Source organism: Equus caballus, chromosome 1 (assembly GCF_041296265.1).
Source record: "Equus caballus isolate H_3958 breed thoroughbred chromosome 1, TB-T2T, whole genome shotgun sequence".
Classification (NCBI taxonomy): Eukaryota; Metazoa; Chordata; class Mammalia; order Perissodactyla; family Equidae; genus Equus; species Equus caballus.
The window spans coordinates 89,508,150-89,535,251 of record NC_091684.1 but is presented as its reverse complement, the minus strand read 5'-3'; the positions used below and the strand labels follow the sequence as shown (position 1 = coordinate 89,535,251).

Here is a 27,102-nt window from a genome sequence, read left to right as displayed (position 1 = left end):
ATCTATCACCCACTGATAATGAAGTGCATACCATGTGACAATTTGCTTCAAAATTAACATCCCTAATTGCTTTGAGATGCGTCTCATGGGCCCCTGAATTGGGAATGATATGTATTGATGCCAGCTCCATGAAAATCCCACAGGTTTTGAAATATTTTTACGAGGTGGAAATAAAACTGTCTAATAGTCCTACAATCCTGTGGTAGATTTCATACGCATTTGGGAATTCTTTTGATGAAAATGCATAGAGAAGCTCAGCTTTATATAAAAGTACTCTCTGAAGAGGATCTTAGCTTCAGCACCTTTGTTCTTAGAAATTTTAGACATCTCTACGATGGAATTTATGGGGCAGACTAAGTGAGGGTTTGGTTATAAAGTGAATGCAAACAGACCAAATTCTAACTTTGCTCTGCCCTTTACATCAGGTTCACATACTTTCTTCTTAAGGAAAAAGCAATGGATTCTTCTAAGCCCATTAAACACAGGGGCATTTCTGAGATCCAGGTTTTGATACACCCTAAAATAAGAACTAGACCATATTGCTGTGACTCTGATATAAGTTCTATTTCTAGGTCTATTTTTGACCTGAATCTCATCTTTAAGTAAAAGGAGGTCTGTGCACCTAAAGTTCTGGAAACCAAGCAAGGTCAGACACGTCCCCCAGTCCTTGTACTGTGCACTCTATTCATACTGCACAACCCCGGGTGTCACAGGTCATCATGTGACCAGCACTCATGAGGGTGCACCGGCCACAGGCCGGGTTCCGCCAGCACCCAATGCTCATCTGTAGAGTCCTTGCTGACATTCCTCACAGACCAGGAAAACCCTGGGGGGCCACCCCAGGGCCCAGCACTGAGTCTAATTCAGAGTGGGTAATCACAAGTGCTCAATAAATAAATGAATGACCATATTAACAAAAATGACAAATCAGACTTCACTCTTTACTAAAAGTAGATTTTTCTTATTTCACCTTCTTTTTCATTTTGGCAAAAAACATCGTATGTTTATGATTCAAGAAAATATTTTACTTTTAGGAATAGCGACTGGGGAAAAAATGAGATCATTAGCCTACAAGACAGACTGACAAGGTCCCATTCATCCTAACCTATCTATATGAACATAGACAAATACATACGCACACAAATATGTGTACTTTTGGGGAAATACTGACATTTACTTTCCTTCTCATAGCCTTCTTCTCAGTTACCTGTATTTATTCAATCCAAAAGTTTAGAGAACACCTTTCATGTAACAGACACTGGACTTCTTATGGGATATGGAAACAAGTATTTATAACCAGAGTCTATGACTTTGAGGAGCTCCCGGTCAAACCGGGAGGGATGGAAAGTGTTGCATAAACACCACCACCACAATAATGGCTCCTGTGTACTGAGCAATGACTTGACCGGCCACTTCACACAAGTTATCGCATTTAGTTCATAGCACCCCTTAAAGGTAAGTATTGCTCATTTTAAACATGAGAAAACAGGCTTTTACTTTACTTGCTATTACGGTGAGGATCCGTATTTTCCACACAGAGCTGATTACATACAGAAAAAAGTACTGAGTGAACACCAAAAGGACAATATTGTCCACGAGATTTTGGAAGAGAGAAAGATAAACTCCTGCTGGACAAGCACAGTCTTCCATCTCTACTACGATCAGCATTGCTCAGACTCCAGGCCCAGAATTTTCTTTGCCACCCATGGGCCTCTGTCCCAATCTGTCACTCCAAACTGGACATCACTGCAACCTGCGATATTGACTTCGTGACATTTCCTGGATTTGAACCTTTCATACTCTGCTTAGGACCAAAACCTGAGTCCAGATCTTACTCCACTTGACAATTGCAATTCCATTTTGAACTGAGCTATCATTATTCTTCCTGTTTTTTTCCCCAATAAGTATCACGGGACACTGTCAAAGCTATCCAACCCAAGCTTGTAATGGATGATGACAATTCAGCCTTAACTGGGTTTGCAGATCGATTACCCTTCTTTATCTTTCTAGGAAGGGAAGTGTGACAGAAAGTGCTAGCCATATACATAACATCCATTTCCCCCTCCTTCCCCACTAGCAAGAATGCCTTTACTAGTTGTTCAGATAACTAAAAACTAGTAATTCCACTCCCTGGAAGTGACATAATTCTAGCCATAAAATACAATCTGAAGTCTAGTATAATAAAAGCAAATCAAAACTGGGATTGTCTTTTCAAACTTACTACTATTAACATTATCACCATCATGTTCACCGTTAACTATTTATGCTAATAATAGTTACCATTTGTATTAGTTTTCTATTGTAGTGTAACAAATTACCACAAACTCAGTGGCCTAAAGGACACAAATGTATGATCTCACAGCGTCTATGGGTCAGGAGTCTGGGCATGGTGTGGCTGGCTCCTCTGCTCAGGGTCTCACCAGGTTGAGATCACGGTGTTGGCCAGGGCTGTGATCTTACCTGCAACTCGGGGTCCTCTTCCAAGCTCACTTGTGGTTGGCAGAATTCAGTTCCTTGCAGCAGTAGGACTTTAGTCCCATTTTCTTGCTGGCGATCTGCTGGGGTCCACACTAGCTCTAAGAGGTCCTTGACAGGTGCCCCTCTCCAAAGGCAGTTCACAACATGGCCATTTACTTCTTCAAAGCCAGCAGGGGAGAGTCTCACTGCTGCTTCCCCTCTGACCGCTAGACCCTCTTTTAAAGAGCTTGTCTGATTATGTCAGACCCATCCAGATTATCTCCCTTTTGATTAATTTAGTCAACTGATTAGGGACCTTAATTACATCTGGAAAATCCCTTCAACTTTGCCGATAATGTAACCTAATCACAGGAGCACCATCCCATCATACTCACAGGTCCTGCCCACACTCAAGGGGAGAAATTGGAGAGCATGGGCACACCAGGGGGCAGGAGTCTTGGGGCAATTTTAGAATTCTGTCTACACCCCATTTAAAGAGTCACCTTGAGCTAAGCACTTTAGATACATTACCAATTTAATTTCATTTACTTCTGAACATTCACATGAGGTAGGTATTACTAATCCATTTTACAGCTGAGAAAAGCAATGTGAATCAGCCACGTGCCCTTAGGCAAATAACTTAAGCACTGGGCTTCACATTCGCCATTCGAATATAGAAATGCTATTATCTTCCTTATGTATTACACGGAGCTATAATAAAAGGCAAATGAGAAAACATTTGGGAAATTATTTTGAAAATTAAAGTACCATAGATCTTCAAGGTATCTTATATGCCTTGAATTGTTCATTTGACTAGAAAATATATTTACACTTGAAATGTGTTAGAGAGGATGGCACACAAGTCCAGACTGAAAAGACTCAAGATCTGGGGTCTGGGATGTGTGATGCTGAGTAAGTCACTTACTATCTGGAGCCCCATTTCCTCATTTAAATAATAAAAATGAAGGGATTGGACTAAGGGATATCTAAGATCCATTTCAGTACTAAAACTACTCTAGAATTATGAGTTTGTTTTATATCTACAATTATATTTGAAATCTTCAATGCAGAGGAAATGCCATTGTTTTAGCTGCAGTCTAGAAGAACATGGGAAGCACTCTCCCACAAGCAGTTGTTAATGACGCCTGGGAAACGTTAAATTATAGTAATGTACCTCAACCTCTGGTTTCCCTTGCCATCAATAAAACAGAATCTCTTTGTTAGGAATAATAAAAAATAGAAATCATGGTTTATCCAGACATATACAAACCCCAGCTAATTAACTACTAAGCCATTTCTCCTGGGAGCAAATATTCTGGTTGATTCTGTATAGCACTGTCAAATATTTAAGTCAATGAGGGAGTCCATTTATATGTTAGTTGCTACCATCTTGGATGAGTCAAAGGGAATATGAAATTAAAAGAGAAATCAAAATTTTTTCCCCTAATAAATATTCCAGACAGCAAAGTTAACTCCTAGTCCCTCAATTTGCTTCTATCAAGTGAGAATAATAAAAATCAAAGATGTAAACACACATCAAGACCCATAGAGAGAAATACATCTCTAGCAAAGCAGCTGACGTGCTGAAATTGTTCATAAGGGCCCATCCATCCATCACAGGGCAGCAGAAGATAAAAGGGAAAAATCAATTCCAGCAATGCAAAGAGTAAGCACAAAAGGCATAAACAAAAGCATTGTTAAACAGGAAGTGGAATCACAGCTCTGGGTAAGTGTGTTAGGATGAAGATGGGTGAGCTTCTCTTTTTCCCTCAGGACCCCCTTGCGGATTTGCTCACCACATTCATTCAATTCACCGCATTTAATAGGTGCTTCATTTTGAAGTGGAGCGTCAATCTGTGACCACTAGAGATCTCAGGACTCACAAATGAGAAGGGAGAAATGTAAATTGCTCTATTTTTACCAAAAGATGTTTCAAAATATAGATAGAACTTTAAGAACCTGTAACAACAGACCATGCTATTTATCACAAGTGATGCTTGTTCCATGCTGAGCAAGGGAAGTCAATACCTCTCTGAGATGAAATAAACCTTTCCAAAGTACCCCAGTTCCAGCTGGGAAGAAGCCTGTTTCAACACCCAAGTAAACCCCAGGGCCTTTGAAATGTTCACACCCATCACAGAGTTAGCAGTGTGCTTTCAAAATGGAATCTATTTACTCTGATCCAACAGTTGCTTATGCCTGCAGCATGCCATAAACAGAAAGGAAAATAGAAATAAACAAGTCGCAACCCAGAATAGTAAATAGCTCTGATCAGTTGGTACTGGCTGCCTGTAGTACTGTGTAGGCACCCTGAGGTCCTATTGATCTCAGTGAGAAAAACTGCTGTGATCAATTAGTAATGTCTGATATGAGGAAAGTGTCGGACTTGGGGAAGTAAAGAAATGATAACACCTGTCTCACAAGTAGGTAAAAACCCAGAAAACTTGTCTATTTGAATACCAGATTCTTCAATAGTTTCTAAAACCCTCTAAGAATCTTTTAAGAAAAAGTCATTTAATAATCCCAGGAGTGTACATTACTTTTGATAATATTTGAGCCAGTAATAATGAGCCTTTAGCACGTGTCTAATGAAATGTGTTTTTCAGAGCATACAACTTCTCCTTTAGAAATTAATCTAAGTCCCATGAGCTGTTCCTCTGTGGAAAGCATCCTGAGGATGGAAGAATATTCTGTCTCCCATAGATTTAACCATGATTCTATTATCAATGAATTATTTTCCACTATCAAATGAGTCTTACCTGCTCCAAAGCATGAGGTGTGAGACAAAGGTTGGCCATAAGTCAAAGATTTAGAGTAAGCAGGTGTGATTTAACAAAGAGATAGCATGGAGAATTCAGCTGATGGAGAAGCAAGAATGAGGTTTTTGGTCTGACCACTCATGCAGTGATTTGGGAAGTCAATTGCTGGAACTTTTTAAATGCCTTTGCTTCCATCACCACTGGGGCCATCAGCTCATCCACGGCACTCAACATCTTAAAACTGATGACTTCTTTTTTCTATAAGTTCCCTTCATGTAACCACTATTCTCATGATGCACAACATGCCCACTGGATCAAAAACACATTTTTAGCCTTGCATTCAAAATTGTCCATAACTTTGATGCATCCTGCTCAGATATCCAATCTTCTCTCTCATTCACCATTTTAGTAGGTTAATTTTCTTACCACCTCCTCCATCTGCCGTAGTCATTCATTTCTAACTCCGACAAAAGTGTTTCACAGGCCTGACTGAATGCTTTAAGGCAAAGTTCTCGGCCCAACGACAAAACGTTTGAAGGCTGAGCTGAACAACCACCTTCTATGACTGATTTTCTCTTTTCTGATCATCCACAGCATATCATCACCTTTGATGAATGTTAAACTCCTGAGGAGAAAGAACTGACTTTTTCTCCTCTCACATCTCTGGAGTACTTGGCAGAGTAAGTTCTATACAAATAAATGTATGTTGACTATCAGCGAATGTGACCTTTTCAGCCCCTGTATCAGTTACAGAGAGCTTGCACGCTCCCATTTCCAAAGAAAAGAATATTTATATCAAATGCCGTTTGCTATTCTGGGTTGTAAAGAGTGAAGAAGTGTGGAGTCTTGGTCAAAAGGGCACTAACACAGGGAACTAGCTTTCCCCCCTCTCAATAATGTCCAATAAGATACTCAAAAACAGAAGAGCATAAATCCACTCTAGAAACCAGAAAAGGTACTTGTGCACAAGCCACAGGCTCTGAGGAATTTAAGTCAGATCTTCTCTTACAGATGAGATGAGACTGAAAGAATGTTTTGAGATCTGACACACGACCCCAATTCCCGCTCTCCATTTGAGAGAGAGAGTAGTGTATGGAAGAAGTAAGCAGGGAAAGGTCTCGCTACATCCCTGCTGACATCACCTAAATCAGAGGCGGGAGGGCTGGAGTTGAGGCAGGCCTTGGGGTTGGCAGAAAACACAACAGTTGGACTTGCATATCTGTGGACTGGAAGTATCTGGAAACTCCCACTGTCTTGGAGGCAGCAGGTTTTACTTGGTCAGTTCACGGATGGAAATATTGGAGCAAAGAGGGTGAAATAGAGACAACCACTGCCCCAGCTACTCCATTCATAGCCACTGACTGTGATGAAGCTTCCTGATATAACTACCTAAAACCCCATCAATAAGACATTTTCCCAGGGCAAAATTACATCTGAACTGGTAGCATGACACTGGAACATGCTTTTGTTTTGTTTTCTTTTCTTTCCGTATTTTTGACCTGAGGTACCTCTGGAAAGACTTGGTCAGGGAGCCTTAAAGTTTTCTGACAGAAGCTCAATTCGTAAAACCTAATGTTCACCTGAGCAGACCGACGCCATACATACAATTATGTGGGCCAGGTATGAGAGACGACAGGGCATGATGAGATCTATGAGTGTGGGGAGCTCTGACTCACTATTCAGTTTCAGCAGATTGTTACCAAGTGGGAATGTGGGCCCAGTGTTGCCAGAGCTTTACGTTATTTAATGGAAGTAGAAGAAACATACTTTCATATCAAATGGCCTGATTTTAAATGTTGGCTATGAACTAATTTTAAACATTACAGAGGCCAAAAACAAAACAACTCTGTGGAGTGAATAGAGACAACAATAGGCTGTCAAAGAAAACCCTGTGAAGATGAGAGAAAATATAAGACAAACAATAAGCACCCTTAAAATGAGATATTTCTCTAGACACTACTTAAAAATGCTTTCTAAAACATATTGACTTCAAAAAGAAAATGTTTAGGAAAGATCGCCTTCAAAAGATTCAAAAGTACATTAACACTTTAAAGGTAAACAAGCAATTATGAAGGGAGAACAATATGAATGCCATGTTTCAAACTTCAATTGAGCAGAAAACCAAACAGTGATCAATGTAGAAAGAAACTTATAACTGTAAGATTAGGATAACAATAGGACTTGTCTCACAGGAATGCTGTGTGGAATAAATCATATAAAACATGTAAAATAACTAGTACAGTTCCTAATACATGATAACTTCCCAACAAATATATGCTGTTGTTATCACAAGGAGAAATTCTGGAAACTATACCACAACACAAAAGACAAACATAAAGAAAGGAAAACCATGAAAAAAAGAATGAGAGACATCAAAGACAATCAGAAACAAAAATCTGTGAAAAAATTAAAAACAGATCATGTAAACAAAATCAATAATGTCATTAATCAAAAAATAAGAGGGGGAAATGCTTCCTATTTGTAAGAGTCTTCAGTATGAAAAATGAGAATGGGCATGATTTTCCAGAAAACTTAAAGAAAGAGAACCAAGTCTAGTCATAGTCTATTGCCTCTATTTTTTTTAGAAGATAAGACAGAATTCTACAAGAATTCAGGAAAAATTCAAGTTGGTCTCATTCTTGTTCTCCTCAAAACTAAATATTGATGAGCAATGCCTCCACTTCAGGTGTAGAAATCCACAAGAGTATGGCTCACCTTTTGACTATAAGATAAAGCCAGATAATTTATAAAATCTCAACTTTAAAATAATTATAATTAATATATTAAAGGATCTAAGAATTGGTGGACAATATTCATAACAGATGGGTAATTTCAAAAGAGAAATGGAAATGCTAGGAATAAAAATACATGATGTAAGAGACTAGATGCAGCAGAGGAAAGAATTAGCGAACTTCAAGATGGGTTGATAAAAATTATTCAAAAGAAAACCCAAAGAAATAAAGAGTAGAAAAAAGAATATAGCATCTGAAAGGTGTGGAACAATATTAAACATCTAACATATGTATAATTGGGAGGCCCACAAAGAGAAGAAAAACTGAACAAGACAGAAGACATATTCGAAGAGATAATGGCCAAGGATTTGGAAAAATTAATAATAAAAAAACAGCGGCCAGCCCCAAGGTGTAGTGGTTAAATTCAGCATGTTCCACTTCAGTGGCCCAGATTCACGGGTTCAGATCCTAGGCACAGACCCATACCACTCATCAGCCATGCTGTGGCAGTGACCTACATATAAAGTGGAGGAAGACTGGCACAGATGTTAGCTCAGGGCTAATCTTCCTCAGCCAAAAAAGAAGAACAAAAACAAGAACAGAATAAAAGAGCTCAGAAAATCAGAAAATCTAAGTAAAACGAAAGATAAACACCATACTCTTAATCACATCACTGTCAAATTGCTGAAAACCAAAGACAAAGAGAAAAATCTTGCAGGTAGCCAGAGAAACAATAAACATTTATAACAGAGGAACAAATATCAGAATAACGGCAGACTTTGGTCAGAAAATATACAATACAAAAGAAAATGGGACAACATATTTAAAGCACCGAAAGGGAAAAAGTGAAGCTGTTAACCCAGAATTCTACACCAGTAAATAGAGCTTCAGAAAATGAAGGCAAAATAAAGAATGTTTCATACAAAAGCCAGAATAATTCACTACAAGCAGACTTGCACTGTAAGATTTGTTAGCAAGCTCTTCAGACAGAAGGAGTTATGATACCAAATACAAAGTTGGATCTACACAAAGTAATGAACATTAATAAAAATTGTAAAAATAAGGGTAAAATAAAACAGATTTTATCCTTATTTTGAATCTCTTTATTAGATAATTGATTATTTAACAAGAGTATAAAACAGTGTATGTTGCATCTTAAGAAATCAGGAAAAAAGAGTAAATTATATCCAAAGTGAGCAAGAAGAAGGAAATATCAAAGATAAGAGTAGGCAACAATGAAAATAAACATAAAAACAATAAAATCAAATATTATTATATAAAGAATTCAAAAGGATTAATAATAAACCTCTAGCCAGACTGAAAAAAAAAAGGCACAAATTACCAACGTTAGGAATAAAAGAGGAGACATCACTACAAACACTATAGACATTAAAAGGATAATAAAAAGTATTAATAAATTTATGCCAATAATTAGAAAATATAGAGGTCATGGACAAATTCCTTGAAGGATATAGCTATTTCAACAGTAGATAACATGAATAACTATATTTACTGAATCCATAGTTTAAAACCTTCCCACAAAGAAAACTCCAGGCCCAGATGGCTTCAACTTATGAATTCTACCAAACACACATGAAATAACTAATACTAATTCTATATAAACTCTTTTAGAACACAGAAGAAAAGGAAACACTTTCCAACTCATTTTATGAGGCCATTACCCTATGACAAAACAAGACAAAGCATTGCCAGGAAAGAAAACTAGAAAACTAAAAATCTCATGATTATAGATCAATAAAATGTTAGTAAATAAAATTGAGCACTGTAAAAAGGATAATATATTATGAATAACTGGGCTTCATTTTTCAAATGCAAGATTGATTCAACATTCAAGTCAACCAATGTAATTCTCCCCATCAACAGACTAAAAGAAATCATTGTGATCTTCTCAATAGATGCAGAAAAAAGCATATGGCAAAATTTAACATCCATTAACAATAAAAACTCCCAGCAAAGTAGGAATCTAAGGGAAATCACTTAGTCTGATACATGGTATCTAAAAAGATCCTGCAACTAACATTACACTTAATAGTGAAAGACTGAATGCTTTTCCCCTAAGATTGGGAACAAGGCAAGAATGTCTGATGTGAGCAGTTCTAGTCACACTGCTCTGGAGATTTCAGCCAGTGCAGTAAGGCAAGAAAAAGCAACAAAAGACATACAGATTGGAGAAAGAAATAAAACTGTCTTTATTCACAGGCAACATGACTATATATGTAGAAAATCTCAAAGAAGCTACCAAAAAAAGCACTAGACCTAACAAGTAGATTTAGCAACTTACTAGTTGCAAAGTACATGCCAAAATATACAGAAATTAATTGTATATACTATCAATGAAAAATTGGAAACAAATTATACAAGACAACACTACTTACAGTAGCATAAAACACATGAAATAGTAATAAATGTGAAAAATATGTACAGTAATTGTAGGCTGAAAAACTCAAAATATTTCTGAGAGAAATTAACAAAGACTCAAATTAATGAAGCAACACCATGGTCATCGATCAGAAGATTCAATATTGCTATGATGTCAGTTCTCTCCAAATTGATCTATAAATTCAACATAATTTCAATCAAAATTTCTGCAGGTTTTTGCTGTAGGAATTGACAAATACATTCTAAAACTTATATTGAAAGAAATAAGTTCTATAATAGCTGAAAGGTTTTGAAAAAGAAGAATAATATTGGAACACTCACACGATTTGATTTCAAGGCTTATTGTAAAGGTACAATAATCAAAATAACAGACATATAGAACAATTGAATAAAATACAGTCCAGAAATAGACACACACTTGTCTGGATAATTATTTTTAATAGACTTTTATTTCTTAGAGTTTCACAGCAAAATGTTAGTTTCACAGAAAAATTGAGCAGAATGTAGAGAGAGCTATCACATACTCCCTGCACCCACATACACACTTCTCCTCCACTATTAAAATCTTGCACCAGAGTGGTACATTTGTTACAACTGACGCACCTAAATTGACAAATCCTTATCACCAGAAGTCCACAGCTTACACTATGGTTCACTCTTGGTGTTGTACATCCTATGAGTTTTGACAAATGCTAATGAGAGGTATCTATCATTATAGTATCATATAGAGTAGTTTCACTGCCCTAACACAGTATTTTCACTGAGCTCTGTCTATTCATCTCTCCCTCCCTACTAATTGCTGGGAACCACTGATCCTTTTATTGTCTTCATGGTTTTGCCTTTTCCAGAATGTCATGTAGTTGGAATCTTACAAGATGTAGCCTTTTCGGAATAGTTTCTTTCACTTAGTAGCAGGCATTTAAGATTCCTCCAGGTCTTTTCATGGCTTCATATCTCTTTTTTTTGGATGGTGGGGGATGCTGAATAATATTCCCTTGTCTGAATGTACCACAGTTTATTTATCCACTTACCTACTGTAGGACATCTTGATTGTTCCCAAATGTTGGCAATTATTATTAGAGCTGCTATAAACATTTGGATGCAGGGCAGGTTTTTGTGTGGACTTAAGTTTTCAACTCTTGGGTAAGTACCAAGGAGCACAAGTGCTGTGTTGTAGGGTAAGAGTGTGTTAACTTTGTAAGACACTGCCAAACTGTCTTACAAAATGGCTGTACCATCACCAGCAATGAATGAGAGTTTCTCTTGCTCCACATCCTCATCAGCATTTGGTGTTGTCAGTGTTCCAGATTTTGACCATTCTAGTAGGTGTGTAGTGGTATATTATTGTCATTTTAATTTGCAATTCCCTAATGACATCTGATGTTGAGCATATTTTTATATGCTTACTTGCCATCTGTATATCTTCATTGATGAAGTGTCTGTTCAGGTTTCCGTCCATTTTTTAGTCAAGCTGTCTTTCTTATTGTTGAGTTTTAAGAGTTATTTATATATTTTGGGTAACAATACTTTATCTGATAGGCTTTTTGAAAATGTTTTCTCCAAGTCTGTGGCTTTTTTTCTCATTCTCTTGACAGTGTCTTTCAAAAGCAGGAGTTTTTGATTTTAATGAAATTCAGTTTATCAGTTCTTCCTTTCATGGATTATGCCCTTGGTGTTGTATCTAAGAAGTCATCATCATACCCAAGGTCATCTAGATTTTCTATGTTATCTTCTGGGACCTTTATAATTTTGTGTTTTACTTTTAAGCCTATTATGCATTCTAAGGTAATTCATGTGCAAGGTGTAAGGTCTGTGTATAGATTTATTTTTCACATGTGAATGCCCAGATGTTCCAGCACCAATTGTTGAAAAGACTATCTTTACTTCATTGTATTGCCTTTGCTCCCTTGTTAAAGATCAGTCAACCATATTTATGTGGGTCTATTTCCAGGCTCTCTATTCTGTTCCATTGATTTATCTGTCTATCCTTTTGCCAATACCACACTGTCTTGCTTATTGTGACTTGATGGTAAGCCTTGAAGTTGGGTAGTGTCAGTCTTTCAATTTTGTTCTCCTTCAATATTATGGTGGCTATTTTGGGACTTCTGCCTCTCCATATAAATTTCAGAATTAGCTTTTCACTATCCACAAATTAACTTGCTGGGTATTTGACTGAGATTGCCTTGAATCTATGGATTAAGTTGGGAAGAAGTGACGTGACAATACTGAGTCTTCCGATCCATGAACATGGAATATCTCTCCATGGAGAGTCTAGTTCATTGATTTTGTTCATCAGAGTTTTGTAGTTTTCCTCATATAGTCTTGTATTTTGTTAGATTTATATCTAAGTATTTCTTTTTGGGGGGTGCCAATGCAAATGGTATTGTTTTTAATTTCAAATTCAACTTGTTCATTGCTGGTATATAGAAAAGTGATTGACTTTTGTATATTAACCTTGCTAGTCTATATCATTGCTAAAATCACTTAGTTCCAGGAGGTTTTGTTTTTGTTTTGGTCAATTCTTACGAATTTTCTACATAGATAATCATGTCATCTGTGAACAAAGACAGTTTTATTTCTTCCTTCCCAATCAATGTACCTTTTATTTCCTTATCTTGTCTTACTGCATTAGCTAGGATTTCCAGTGTGATGTTGAAAAGGAGAGGTGGGAGAGGACTTCTTTGCCTTGTTCCTGATTTTAGTGGGAAAGTTTCCAGTTTCTCACCATGAAGTGTGACGTTAGCTGTAGATTTTTTGTAGAGGTTCTTTATCAAGTTGAGTAAGTTCCCCTCCATTTCTAGTTTGCTGAGAGTTTTTAACTTAAACGGGTATTGGATTTTTCCAAGTGCTTCTTCTGTATCTGTTGATATTGATCATGTGATTTTTCTTCTTGAGTCTGTTGATGTGATGGATTACATTAACTGATATTTGAATATTGAACAAGCCTTGCATATCTAGAATAAATCCCACTTGGTCCTGGTGTATAATTTTTTATATATTGTTGGGTGTGACTGACTAATATTTTGTTGAAGATTTTTACATCTATTCATGAGAAATATTGGTCCATAGTTTTTTTCTTCTTCTTGTAATGTCTTTGTCTGGTTTTAGTGATAGGGTAATGCTGGCCTCAAAGAATGAGTTAGGAAGTATTTCCTCTACCTCTATCTTCTGAAAGAGATTGTAGAGAACGGGTACAATTTCTTCCCTAAATCTTTGGTAGAATTCACCAGTGAACCCATCTGAGCCTGGTGCTGTCTGTTTTGGAAGGTTATTAACTATTGACTCAATTTCTTTAATAGATAGAGGCCTATTCAGATAGTCTATCTCCTCCTGTGTGAGTTTTCAGCAGATTATGTCTTTCAAGGAATTCCATTTCATCTAGTTTATCAAAATTGTGGGCACAGAGTGGGCATACAATATTCCTTTATTATCCTTTTAATATCCATGGGATCTATAGTGATGTTCCCTCTTTCACTTCTGAAATTCGTAATTTGTGTATTCTTTTTTTTCTTAGTTAGCCTGGGTAGAGGATTATCAATTTTCTCGATCTTTTTCAAAGAACCAGCTTTTGGTTTCGTTGATTCTCTCTGCTGATTTCCTGTTCTCAATTTCATTAATTCCTGCTCTAATTTTTATTATGTATTTTCTTCTGTTTACTTTGGAATTTTCTCTTCTTTTTCCAGTTTCTTAAGGTGGAAGCTTAGATTTTTCATTTTAGATCTTTCTTCTTTTCTAATATATGCATTCCAAGCTATATTTTCCCACTAGGCACTAATTTTGCTGAATCTCACTCATCTTGATAAGCTGTATTTTCCTTTCTATTTTTAGTTCAAAACACTTTTAAATTTACCTTTATATTTCTTCTTTGACTCATGTTATTTAGAAGTGTGTTGTCTAATCTCCATGTATTTTGGGATTTCCAGTTATCTTTTTGTTATTGATTTCTAGTTTAATTCCATTGTGGTCTGAGAGCAGACATGGTAAGCTTTCTAGTCTTTTAAATTTGTTACGATGTGTTTTTTGGCCCAGAATGTTGTCTATCCTGGTGAATATTCCACGTGAGCTTGAGAAGAATGTGTATTCTGCTGTTGTTGGATGAAGTAGTCTACAGATGTCAATATATCCAGTTGATTAGCAGTGCTTTTGATTCAACTATGTCCTACTGATTTTCTGCCTGCTGGGTCTGTCCATTTCTGACAGAGAGGTGTTGAAGTGTCCAACTATGATAGTAAATTCATCTATTTCTCCTTGCAGATTTATCAGTTTCCCCTTTACAGATTTTGTTGTTAGGTGCATACACATTAAGGATTGTTATGTCTTCTTGGAAAAGTGATCCTTTTAATATTATGTAATGCTCCTCTTTATCCCTGATAACTTCCCTTGCCCTGAAGTCTGCTCTGTCTGAAATTATAATATAGTTATTCTCACTTTCTTTTGAGTGGTGTTACATGGTATATCTTTGTCCATTCATTTACTTTTCAGATATACGTATCTGTATGTTTAAAGAGGGTTTCTCATAGACTATATACAGCTGGGTCTTGTTCTTTGATCCCCTTTGACAATTTCTGCCTTTCAATTGGTGTATTTAGACCATTGATGTATCCAGTGATTACTGATATAGTTGGATTAATATCTACTGTATTTATTACTGTGTTATACTTATTGCCCTGTTCTTTGTTCCTATTTTTGTCTTCTACTCTTGTTCTTCCTTTTGTGAATTGACTTAATGATTTCATTTTCTCTCCTTTCTTAACATATGAGTTGTATTTCTTTTCTTCTTAAACTTTTTGTAGTGATTGCCCTAGAAAGTGCAATATACATTTACAATTAATCCAAGTCCTCTTTCAAATAATACCATACCACTTCATGGGTAGCACAAGCACCTTATAATAACTAAATATTCTTAATTCCTCCCTCTGATCCTTTATATCATTGCTGTCATTTTATATACATACATACAAATATAAGTATAAACACAATACATAAATATATAGACATAAATACATAGACATATTTTCAGCATATATAGTCAAATACATGGTTGCTATTATTATTTTGAATAAACTGTTATGCTAGATCAATCAAGAAGAGGAAAAATATGTTTTTATTTAATCTTCACTTATTCCTTCTCCAGTGTTCTTCCCTTCTCTACGTAGTTCTGAGTGTCTGACCTATATCATTTTCTTTATCTCTCAAGAACTTCTTTAACATTTCTTGCAAGGTATGTCTACTGGCAACAAATCCCCTCAATTTTTATTTGTCTGAGGAAGTCTTTTCTTATCTTTCACTTTTGAAGCATAATGTTGCAGGGTAAAAAATTCTAGGTTGGCAGGTTTATTTTTTTTCCTCTCAATACTTTTAACTATTTTACTCCACTCTCATCCTGCTTGCATACTTTCTGTCTTACTCAGCTCAGGCTGCCATAACATAACAAAATGCAATAGACTGGGTGGCTTAAACAACAGAATTTTATTTCTCACAGTTGTGGAGGCTGGAAGTCAGAGTTTAGGGTGCCAGCATCGTGAGGTGCTGGGAAGGGCTCTCTTCCTGACTTGTCAATGCCTACCTCCTCTCTGTGCCTTCACGTGGCAGAGAGATCAAAGGCTCTGGTGTCTCTTGTTCTTCTTATAAGAGCATTTATTCCATCATGAGGGTGCCACCCTCATGACCTCATATAAAACTAATTATCTCCCAAAGGCCCCATCTCCAAATATCATCACACTGGGAATTATGATGTCAACATACAAACTTTGGGGAGAGACAACTCAGTCCATAGCAGTTTCTGAGAAGTCAGATGTAATTTCTATCTTTGCTCCTCTATAGGTAAAGAGGTTTTTCCCTCTGGTTTCTTTCAAAATTTTCCCTTTTTCTTTGATTTTCAGCTGTTTGAATATGATATGCATAGGTGCATTTTTTTTCACATTTATCCTGCTTGGTTTTCTCCGAGCTTTCTGGATCTGTGGTTTGGTGCCTTGTATTAATTTGGAGAAATTCTCAGTTGTTAACTGCTTCACATATTTTTTCTGCTCCATTCTCTCTTTTTTCCCTGATATCCATTACATATATGTTATACCACTTGCAGTTGTCTCACAACTCTTAGATATTCTATTTTTTTCTCAGTCTTTTTTCTCTTTGCTTTTCCATTTTGGAAATTTCTATTGACACAATCTTAAGGACAGAAATTCTTTCCTTAGCTGTGTTGAATCTACAAATGAACCCATCAAAAGCATTCTTCATTTCTGTTACTGTGTTTTTGATCTCCAGAATTTCTTTTTGGTTCTTTCTTTGCATTTCCATCTCTCTGTTTACATTGTCCATTTGTTCTTGCATGCTGTCCATTTTATCCATTAGAGGCCTTAGCATATTAACCATGGTTGTTTTAAATTCCTAGTCTGATAATTCCAACATCCCTGCCACGTCTAGGTCTAGTTCTGATTTTTGCTGTCTCTTCAAACTGTGTTTTTTGTTGTCAGAGAAATGCAAATTAAAACCCCAATCAGATACTAGTATGTAACTAGAATTGCTACTATTTTTAAAAACTGACAATACTAAGTGCTAGAAAGAATTTAGAACACTTAGAAACCTCAAAGATTATAGGGAGGGTAGAAAGTGGTACAGACACTTTGGACAACAGTTTGGCAGTTTCTTATAAAGTTAAATATAGACTTACCATTTGATCCAGCAATCCTCCTTCTAGGTATTTACTCAAGATAAATAAAAACATATATTCACACTAATATCTGTACACAAATGTTTATAGAAGTTTTATTCTATATAATAAATTTATATAATTTTCAAGAACTGGAAATAGCCACAGAAACACTAGCTCTGAAAAAAAAAGAAACAAACTACTGATACACGCAACGACATGGTTGGACCTTAAAGCATCATACTAAGTGAAAGAAAAGCTACATACCATACAAGTCCACTCCTATGAAACTCTAGAAAAGGCAAAACTATAACAATAAAAAGTAGATCAGTGGCTGCAGGAACCTGGGCATGGGAGAGAAATGACTGCAAAAAAGCATGAGGAAAACTTTTGGGGGTGATGGAATTATTCTATATCATGATTGTGATGGCAATTATTTGGCCTTTAGATTTGTCAAAACTCATCTAATTGTACATTCAAAACTAGCGAATTTTACTGTATGAAGTTGATTTTTTTTAAAGTTATAAGCAGAGAAATCAGATCAGTGGTTGCGAAAGGATGGAGTTGGGAGAAGAGACTGATGACAGGGATATAAAGGAAGTTTGAGTTGGAGGAAATGTTCTAAAACTTGATTGTGGTCTTAGTTACGTGACTGTAGACACTTACTGAAACTTACCAAACTATATATTAAAAAGCTGAATTTTGCGGTATATAAATTACATCTCGATAAACCAGATTTTAAGAAAAATAAATATGTAAACACACACTGGAACACAACAGAGAAATATACAAAATGTCCTGCAAGTAAAAGCTGGTGACCCCCAAACTTTATAGGCAGCTGTTTTACCAAAAGGCAGTAGAAGGAGGTCCTCAGAAGGCCAAGGACTCAGAAAATACCTGTCCAAGTACTCTCTCTGAATGAAGTACCTGGGGTCCTGTGGCAGAATAAAGGAACGCATTTTGAAAAAAGAACACCAGAAACACTGATTAATTATCTAACTGTTGTTCTATATGATAGGACAAGCGTGGTAACAGACAGAGCCACCACAAGCACATAAATACCTTTGTGTATTAGAGAAAGGAAACTTCCGCTCCTTCCCCCTCCACCTTTTGTTATCTGAAAGAAAATATCTATATGAAAGATAGGGAGGGAGAGGGAGGGAATGATGCCAATGAATACCACAGATAAATTCAACTGTGACGCACTGGCAGATAACATTGCATTCCTTCCCTTCCACAAAGGGGGATAAACAATTATTTTTCTGTCACTAAACTGATGAGTTGAATGGAAGATTTTATGTTAATATTTTTAAAAAGTTAGTAAGAAATGTCATATGACATATATTAAAAACCCTTCAGAACATACATTATTTTTATTTACTCTTTTACATTTAATTTTTATTTTATCAAAGAGATACCTTCGGTTTAAAACATTAAATGCAGAGTGTCCATAAGGCTAGGAAATCTGTATAATATGAATTAATTAGCTTTTTCACCGATTGAAGATGCCTCTGACAACACTGCGTATATTCTTGTTTTCAGAATTTATGGCGTCTCTGTAGTTGCACAACACTGAGCATGCACAGCAGCGGTCCCCTGCCCACATCATCTCTTTGCCCCTGTTCCTGCTTCCTAAAGGCAATGCCTTTGAGCTGTTTCCTCTTCACCTACTAACCTCCATGCTTCCAGACAACATGCTTATCTTGTTATTTCTTGATTTTTTTTTTAAATTTTAGATAGTATTTGCTGACTTTCTAATATGGAAGACAGGATTAAGATCTCCCCAATGCTCTCACACACACACATATACACACTTCAGCTCCCCCATTCTTCCATTATAGATATGACTATTATTCAGATCATTATAAACAAAAAATATGACTCACAGCTGAGCCATGCATGTACAACAGTAACATTTCTTTTCTGATACAACTTTTTCCTTTCCTAAAGTTAACGCCTGTCTTGTTTTTTCATCATCTTAGGCTTCCCTTGCTGCCAGCCTAGCTTTCAGCTTTCTACTTCTGGATAAGTCTATAGACTACAGTCCATCTGTTTTTCAGATTCTAAAATTTTGTTGCTGTCATGTCCTCTCCCGTTCTCTGTCCATATGGCTTTATGCAATTTTATCCCTTTACCATCTTCTGAGTGGTATTTCAGAAGGAAGTGAAGGTATACACACGAGCCCTGTTGACCATCGTACTTAAGCAGAAGCCCCTCCCAGTGTCATTTACTGACCATGCCAGAAAGACACCTGTAGAGGGGGGGTCAGACCAGGTGGGCTTTGTGTTCCAGGGCACATCAGGTATCTTAATGTGTCTTCTAACCCCACTGAGCCCTTCCCTGCCAGGCCCTGCTACTCCTAATGTGCTCAGATCCCATTTCTCTTGTAACTGGAGAAAATCTTTGTTTACTTAAAACCTTAGTTGATTGAATGAGTGTGAGAAGAACAGTGAAGGGCCTGGGTCCTCCCACCTACCTTCACTGCGCTGAAGCAGAACACGTGGAGCAGGGCGGCAGCCGCGGCACTCCGGGCCACACTGTAAATGGCCGACGTCATCCCAGAAACAGCTGGAACACAAACACCAACAGTTCCCTTCTCCATTGACCAGTCACACAATCAACAAATGTTGTAAGAAACTGAAGAGAGGGTTGTAGCTTTCAAATACAAAATGCCTGCCCAAAGGGCAAAGAATAAATGTACGGGATCAATCAAAAACCACTGGGTGACTCTTTGTACAAGAAAAAGACTGACCATTTACCAAAAATCCCCGAGGAAAGTATTTAGAAAGGACTTTGACAACATGCTTAGAAGAACACGGTGTGAACGTGCAGTGTGGAGGTGGGAAGACCGCCTTGCTCACAGGGGAAAGCTGTTGGCCAAGATAAAGATCATGAAGAGCAATTTCCACAGAGGAAAGGAGAGGGATAGAGATAGATAGATAGATGATAGAGAGATTGATAGATAGATAGGACAAGCAAGTGCCTGTGTGTATATGTGAGAGTGTGTGTGTGTGTGTAATGAGGTAGTAACAGTAACCGATCAGCCACTATGGTCTAGCGCTTTGTGTACATGATTCCATTTAATCTTTACAGCAACCCCATGAGATCAGCGTGTTCACTTCCATCTAGAGAAGAGTAAGCTTTAAAGTTAAGCAATCTGTGTAAAGTCTCCACGTGTTAGATGAGGTTTTACCCACCTTGGTCTGAATCTAAAGCGCGATATCAAATGTGAGGACACGGGTCACTGTCTGTATAGGCACACACACAACACACACTCACATGTCACATTCTCAGGCTCACATTCACACACTCACAGACTAACTCATACGTGTATGAGCTCAAATACACAAACGCACACACCTATATCCACTCCCTCACAGTCACACACACAAACTGCTTTTCCAAAGAAAAGTTAGAAGGGCCCCAAACCTATTCCAAAGCTCAGAGAATTCTACTCTTCTCTTTTCTTTGCTTGTGTCTCTACCAAACTTTCAGTTTGCCTGAATGAATCCAGATGGGCCCACCATCCACCTGACTGACCCAAACTGAAGTAGTTCCCATGCTGAGGACACAGAAAACCTAACTCTCCAGGCTCTCATTCCATCCCCGAGGGTCGTCAGCCCCTGTCTGAACTTCAGACTCCTTTAGAGGAAGCGTAGAAGGTAAACGACTTACCAGAACCTCCAAAAAACAGCATGTCGATTTGTTCCAAAAGATAAATGCAGAAAGTGTTGATCTGCGGGAAGAGCCCGAGGAGGGAAATTGCAGGGAAGCAATACAAAAATACTGAAAGGGAACAGACAGAATGGACAGTAAGTGTGCAAGAACTGTCTTGAGGTCCCCGTGGCAATCCCGCCTCCCTCCCCTTCCCACCAGCCCGTCCCCGACCCCAGGAATCCTGGAGGCAACACTGGACTCCTCTCACGCCCCCACCAGGAGGAGAGACTGGACGCTGAGCCGAAAATGTACCCCTGTGGAAGTAACCAGGAGCTACTCCCGAGGAAGAGGCCCACCGTGGAAAGGATTGCAGGCCCAGACTGAGCAGAGACTGAGATGGCGAGTTAGAGCCCAGACTGGGCTTCAGTTTGCAAGAGCAGGCTCGGATTTAGGGGAGATTGGGAGGGGGGGGGGTGGCGGGAGAAAGAGGCCTGGGAAAATGACAGGAACATGCAAAACCCCAGAACAGGAGTTACGGGATCTCTTCCTGCAGGATAGGGGGAGCAAAAATTGGAGCCAAAGGGGCTCCTGGATCTGCGCTTCTGCGCCCTTAAGCACTTGAGTCACTGAGAGTCTGCCACACTGAAAGGCTGACTGAGATTCGAGTTCAGTCAGGACTGCAGACTCTCATAGAGGAGGGAGGGAGGGTGCTGATTAACCAAGAAACTCTACACCCTGCGGGGGGGGGGTCACCGAAGGGCCAGTCCTCAGGTGGAGCAGATCACCTGGGAGATGAAGGTGGCCTTGCCTGAGGGGAGGAACACTACCTCTCAAAATCATAACAGTGCAACTGGATAAAACATCCAGATGCTGTAATTCAATGTTTCACAGAAATCATTTGTTGGAAGAAATAAAACACAGTAGAGTTCCAGCAACTTCCCTCTCATCCTTTCCCAGTTCTATTTAAGCTGGGTTTCATAGAAACGCAGGAACTCCCATTAGTACTGCTATAATATACCTGTCTTCCTTCCTGTCTCAGTTTATTGGGTAGAATGTCACTGAAGTTCGATACTGGTAAACTTTAATAAAACTAAGGAAATTTGATTTGAAATCCAATATGCCCAAACATGGAACTGTGTCCTGATACTACACATAAACCACAGCGACCAGGAGGAGTAGAGATGATAGAGGAAGGGGTTTCAGCTTTTTCTGAAAAATCGGAAATGCAAACTGTCCATGGTGCAATTGTAGGAATGAGAGGGTGTGTGTGTCCCCTTCTCTTGATAATAGCGGCTAAAAGCAAGTATGGGACAAACTCCTCTAGGACAACACCAAGGAGCTGTTCCAACTCTTTGTGAAAGTAAAACCTTATGTAATGAATGTGGCCTTTGCTCGGGATTGGAGCCATATTTTGATACACAGGATGATTTCTGCCGTTCTGGGGCAAGATTTTAACTATATTGTAAAAACCTAGAGCATCTGTGAGTAAGACATTTCTCAATCAAAGTAGGCAATACTGATTTGCTGGATGTAACTGTAGAAGACACAATTTCTTTTTTCAGTTTTGTGAATGGAACACAGAGATATGAAAGGAAAAATGTAAGAAATAAACAGAAATTTAATTATAGAACATCTAGTTATGAGCATCAAAATTTGAATCCATATAATTTCAAGCAAACTGACTAGCTCTTCTGTTAACTTTAGGACTCACAACACAGCAATGAAGATTGTATGCTACACTATATTATTCATGGCCAGGAGAGAGGCAGAGGGAAGATGCAATGAGATTTCATTCTTTCACCTTCTCAGGTTCTGTGTGTGTTACAAAAATGTCACTGAGAATGAAGAACTACAGGGAAAAGTGGGGTGTAAAATAATATTAAAGGCAGTCAAATAGTGGAAACTGTTCAGAAAAACATGGATAAAGAGATATGCTCTATAAGAAATACACTAGGCAATGAAACCAAAACTAATGAAGCAAAAAGAATTAGAACACAATGAACGATGGCCTGCAGAAAATAAAATGGTAAGAGATACTGGGGAGTCCTAACTGAAGATGCTCTGGCTGTGCACACAGCATTGGAACTTAACGAAACAAGAGAAGTAAGACTAGTAGTCAACAGAGAGCCCAGGACCCAGATCTTCTCCAAGATGTATTAGAGGAGGAAATCTCTACTCTTTAAAATCAAAACTGGGGAGGTGGAACAAGAGTAAAATGGAGCCCACGGGACACAGGTCACGTTGTAGTTCACGTGAATGAAAAAGTAGCCAATGCTTCTTGCATTAGCAAGACAAATGGAAAATTACATTTGAAGTTGCTGAAATTATTTTGTTCTTTTTTCCAAAAGTAAGAAATAAAGAAGTCCCTGTGGTTATTGGCAACTTTCCCTGTGAACAAACATTTCTTGCTAGCACACCACTGAGAGGGGTAGTAATTCTCTCTCACTTCTCTACTCGTCATTTTCCAAATAATTACCATAAATGCAGAAACTTCTGGTACAGTTCTATTTCTTTTCAAGCAAAATGTATAAATAAAAACATTGTAACTTTCTTATTTCTTTTGCTAAATGTGAATAATAATTCATTACTATATTTGCGGGTTTGGGGTGAAAGCATGCAGAATTAAAATAACATGGAAATAAAACCAAAACCTGTAGAGTTGATGTGAATGTATACATTGTGTGTCTCCAATGTGCCATATCTGTGTATTAATTAATTGTCCTGACATGGACTCCTGAAGCCAGGAAACGAGTCTTTATACAAGACCTAGAAACGTGAGGGCTGAGCGTGCAGAGAAGAATGAGTACATTCCAGTCACTGGTTACAAAACCTCCACTTATCTCCAGGGGTTACATGATTGAAGCTGCACTATTGTTAGTAGGGGGTTATGGTCCTAAGGACTAAAATAAAACAAAACTCTCAGATGTGAAAAGGACCATAGATGCCATTTGATAAAGAACCCATCCAGCACACAGAATCCATCCACAACTGATGGCCATCTCACCTTGCCTGAACTCTTCCCATGTCAGGGAATTCCCTGCTTCATGGGCAAGCCATGCTCCTACTGGACAGCTCTCACCCAAACCATTTTATGGGTCTTTCTTGCAGTGACCTGTAACCTACCTACCACGTGCAGGACCTAGTTGTTACGGCTACAATAACAGAGAACAAAATCCCTGCTCCCTTGACCCGGCAGCCTTTTAACCATCTGAAGCCCAGCGTGTGTACCTCTAGCACATAAGCATTCCTCCTCTAGGTTGGACATCCCCATTCCTCTGTCCCATCTCCAGACCCAGTGTGGCCCATGCGGCTCCATTCCTCAGGACACACTCCAGCTTTGCTACTGCTCCTTTTGAAATATGGTACTAAGAACTGAAGACCTCTTGGTTTCTCATCCATAGGATAATTACAAAGCCAGCCTCACTCACAAGCTTTTGCTGAAGTTACCCAAATGGAAAGTAAGAAAAATTCCAGCCCAGAGGTCACCAGTCTCTGAGTGACACAGGAAATGACTGCTGACTAAGAAGGCCTTTCCCCTCACTCCAGGAAATAAAAATAAAGATTTGTTCCTTATAATGAAAGAGAAGTGATGGAAGCACAGAGTGATATTCAGAATATAAATGAGGGATCATGAAAGGAAAAGAAATTATGTAAGAATATTACCCTCAGTGTTTCTAGCTCTTTAATTCACCCCCTAGCCTATAAAAGCAAAGACTCCCTGCCGCTGGCTTTGTCTTTCTTCTTGTAGCAATTTCAGCCCCTGAGTTCTTTGCTCCTGTCACTGTACATTCCTCCTTCTTCTAGCGTTCTATCACCTGATATCCCTTTCTTGCCTTTGAGGAATGTTCTTCTCCTTGCATTATATATGACAACGAGCTTCTGCATCTTTCCTACCTGCCCAGCTTCCACCTGCTCACCTCCTACCGTGGGTCCCACTCAGCCCCTTCTGTCCTGAGAGGCAGAATAAGAATGACTCAGCTCCACCGGAAAGCAGCAGACACCGGATTCCCTACCTCCTCTCCTATTCCTCTTTCTCTGCCACCTCCTCCCCCTCTGCTAGGTTGATGGTGCTCGGCAGAAACCAGCCATAGCAGTGGGGAACAGAAATATCACCAATAAGGCACAACTCCAGGAAATATTTCACATTTCCCAGCACCAGCCAGAGAAACACTCCCACCACTTTCATAGTGTGAGGGACACGACAGTAAACATGGGCTTGGTGCTTATTTCTCTCTTGTCTTTTTTCTTAAATGCTCCTTGCTGAATGCGTTGAACCACATCCCTCCAAAATATGATGAAGTCCTAACCCCAAGGACCTATAGGGGTGACCTTCTCTGGATATAGGGTCTTCACAGATGATCAAGTTATGATGAGTCATTAGAGTGGGCCCTAATCTAATATGACCATGTCCTTATAAAAAGGGAAAACTTGGATACGGAGACAGACACACAGAGGCAAGATGACATGGAGGGAAGACGATGTGAACAGACACAGGGAGAAGGCCATCTACAAGCCAACAAGAGAACCCTGGACCAGACGCTTCCCTCCTGCCTTCACAGATTCTAGACTTCTGGCCTCCAGAACTATGAGATGATAAATTTCTGTTGTTCCAAACCCCCTGCTTGTGGTCCTTTCTTAGGGCAGCCATAGGAAATCAATACATTGCTTTTTCTTCCTAATAACTTTTTGTTTTCTCCTAATTTTTTTCTTCTCTCCTTCTAGTCTCTGAACCTCACAATGGCAGCAGCTGTGTACCACTTGGATCCCTAGGTCGCTGAGCAACAGAAGGTGAGGAGGTTCCACATCTTCTTGGAATAAATGACTTTGAATTGCCCTTGTTTTTCCTCACAAAGTTAGAAAAATATATAACCCTCTATCACCTTCCTCTCTTTCCCAGTTGTTCCAAATTTGTTCCATAATCTTTTCCTGCTCAGTGCAAATTAGTATGTTTAACACATTCATCCCAAAAAGATTGCTATCGTTCTATTTTCCTACTTGCCTTTACCCCAGAAGTCATATTGTCAGCTTGTTGGATTATTTATCACCATTTTTACCTGCCACTGTTGACAAGCAGACAAAAATGCATATCAAGGAGAAGCTTTAATGAGGGAAAAGGAATTCCAGTGAGAAAGATAAGAAATGCCATATACCCTGCCCCAACTCACTCCCTAATGGAATTGATTTGAAGAAAAATAAAATGAGAACATACAGAGCCAGTAGCTTATTCTAGAACCAGAGTCAATGCAAAAAGTAAAATCTTAAGTTTTTACCAAGTAAACTAAGATCTTATTTTTTGAGCCTTAATAATATTTCACACTCTGAGCTATGGTAAGTTTGCTACGCCAAGACAAGTACATTTATTCAACACTGTTGGCCCTTTTATAGTAGCAAACTAAAGAAAAACAGGAATGAGGGAGACACCCATGTCTAGAAAAATAATTTCAAAATGGAATGTATGTCACACTTTTCTTCCCCTGAATCTCTTTTCTACATATCATCTGCCAAAGGTAGTTGTTAAGTCCCTTCTTAGTCTAACAGCTGAGTTGAACAGCCCAACATGACCCCAAGTTTTCCTTGGCTTACGAATGGGAAGTCTACTCAAACTCTGACTTCTTCACTGCAGCTGATCTCAGGAGGAAGATGGGTGAGCTAATTTATGAGATGGTAAAGTGACTGAAAGTCCTTCTTGTTTTGCGTGTGAGTGTGTTCCAACTGATAGAACTTTAAGGACTATAAAAAAGTAAAGTGAAAAATATCAGGCAGAGTAGAAGCAAATATTCTTGGGCAAGACAGCACAGACCAGGAGTCTAATCATGGGATCAGTTTCTATTTTTTTTCCAAAATGTTTGTTTTCTATTTGAACTCAGAGATTCTGTGACATGCACCTATGCCTTTGGTAATAAGAAGCTCCTTAGCTCCTCACATGACAGGTGTTGAGGCTTCAGACGAAGGTGGGCTCGTGGTGGGTTGGGTGGAGGGGGAGGGAATAGTTTGTTACCAATACAGCAGAAAGAGGAATGGCGAGATGGTAGTTGGGAAAGAAAGTCAGAGGGTGGAATGTTTACTACAGTTTTCACCAATAAGGAGCACAAAGAAAACATACAACATATCTGAGGGCCCTCCCCAGTCCCACTCACTGGAGAGATTCAGGGAGCTGTCATGGGAGTCAGAGAAAGGAAGATATGGGACCTAAGGCTTAGACAAACTCCTCTTGAATAAGATTTCCAGCTGGCAAGCAACAGATCAAGGGAGTGATGTCTTTGGTAGCTGCCCTTTGTCAACTCATTTGGTCAAGGTGATCACAGCCAATCACAAGTTAGCATGTGTTTTAACCCCTGGATGTCATCACAGGAATTCTCAGTACACTGGCAATCCAGTCTTCAGAGCTGCCAGCCAATACTGGGGCAGCCCTTCTGCATAATAATGGCAACAATAGTTAATACCTGGT

General features: G+C 38.5%; 1 protein-coding gene across 2 annotated transcripts in view; it reads right to left on the bottom strand.

Moving 5' to 3' along the window:
• Positions 1–27,102, bottom strand: part of PCNX2 (pecanex 2) — a 281,728-nt gene that overhangs the window by 173,022 nt on the left and 81,604 nt on the right. For both annotated transcript variants that reach the window (XR_011437820.1, XM_001493597.5), the window contains exons 14-15: positions 20,673–20,783; positions 19,474–19,565 (exon numbers count right to left, since the gene is read on the bottom strand). Coding sequence is in view for 1 of the 2 variants with exons in the window: in XM_001493597.5 (XP_001493647.2) it covers positions 19,474–19,565; positions 20,673–20,783 (203 nt within the window). In the remaining variant the exon portion in view is untranslated. The remainder of the gene's footprint in view (positions 1–19,473; positions 19,566–20,672; positions 20,784–27,102) is intronic.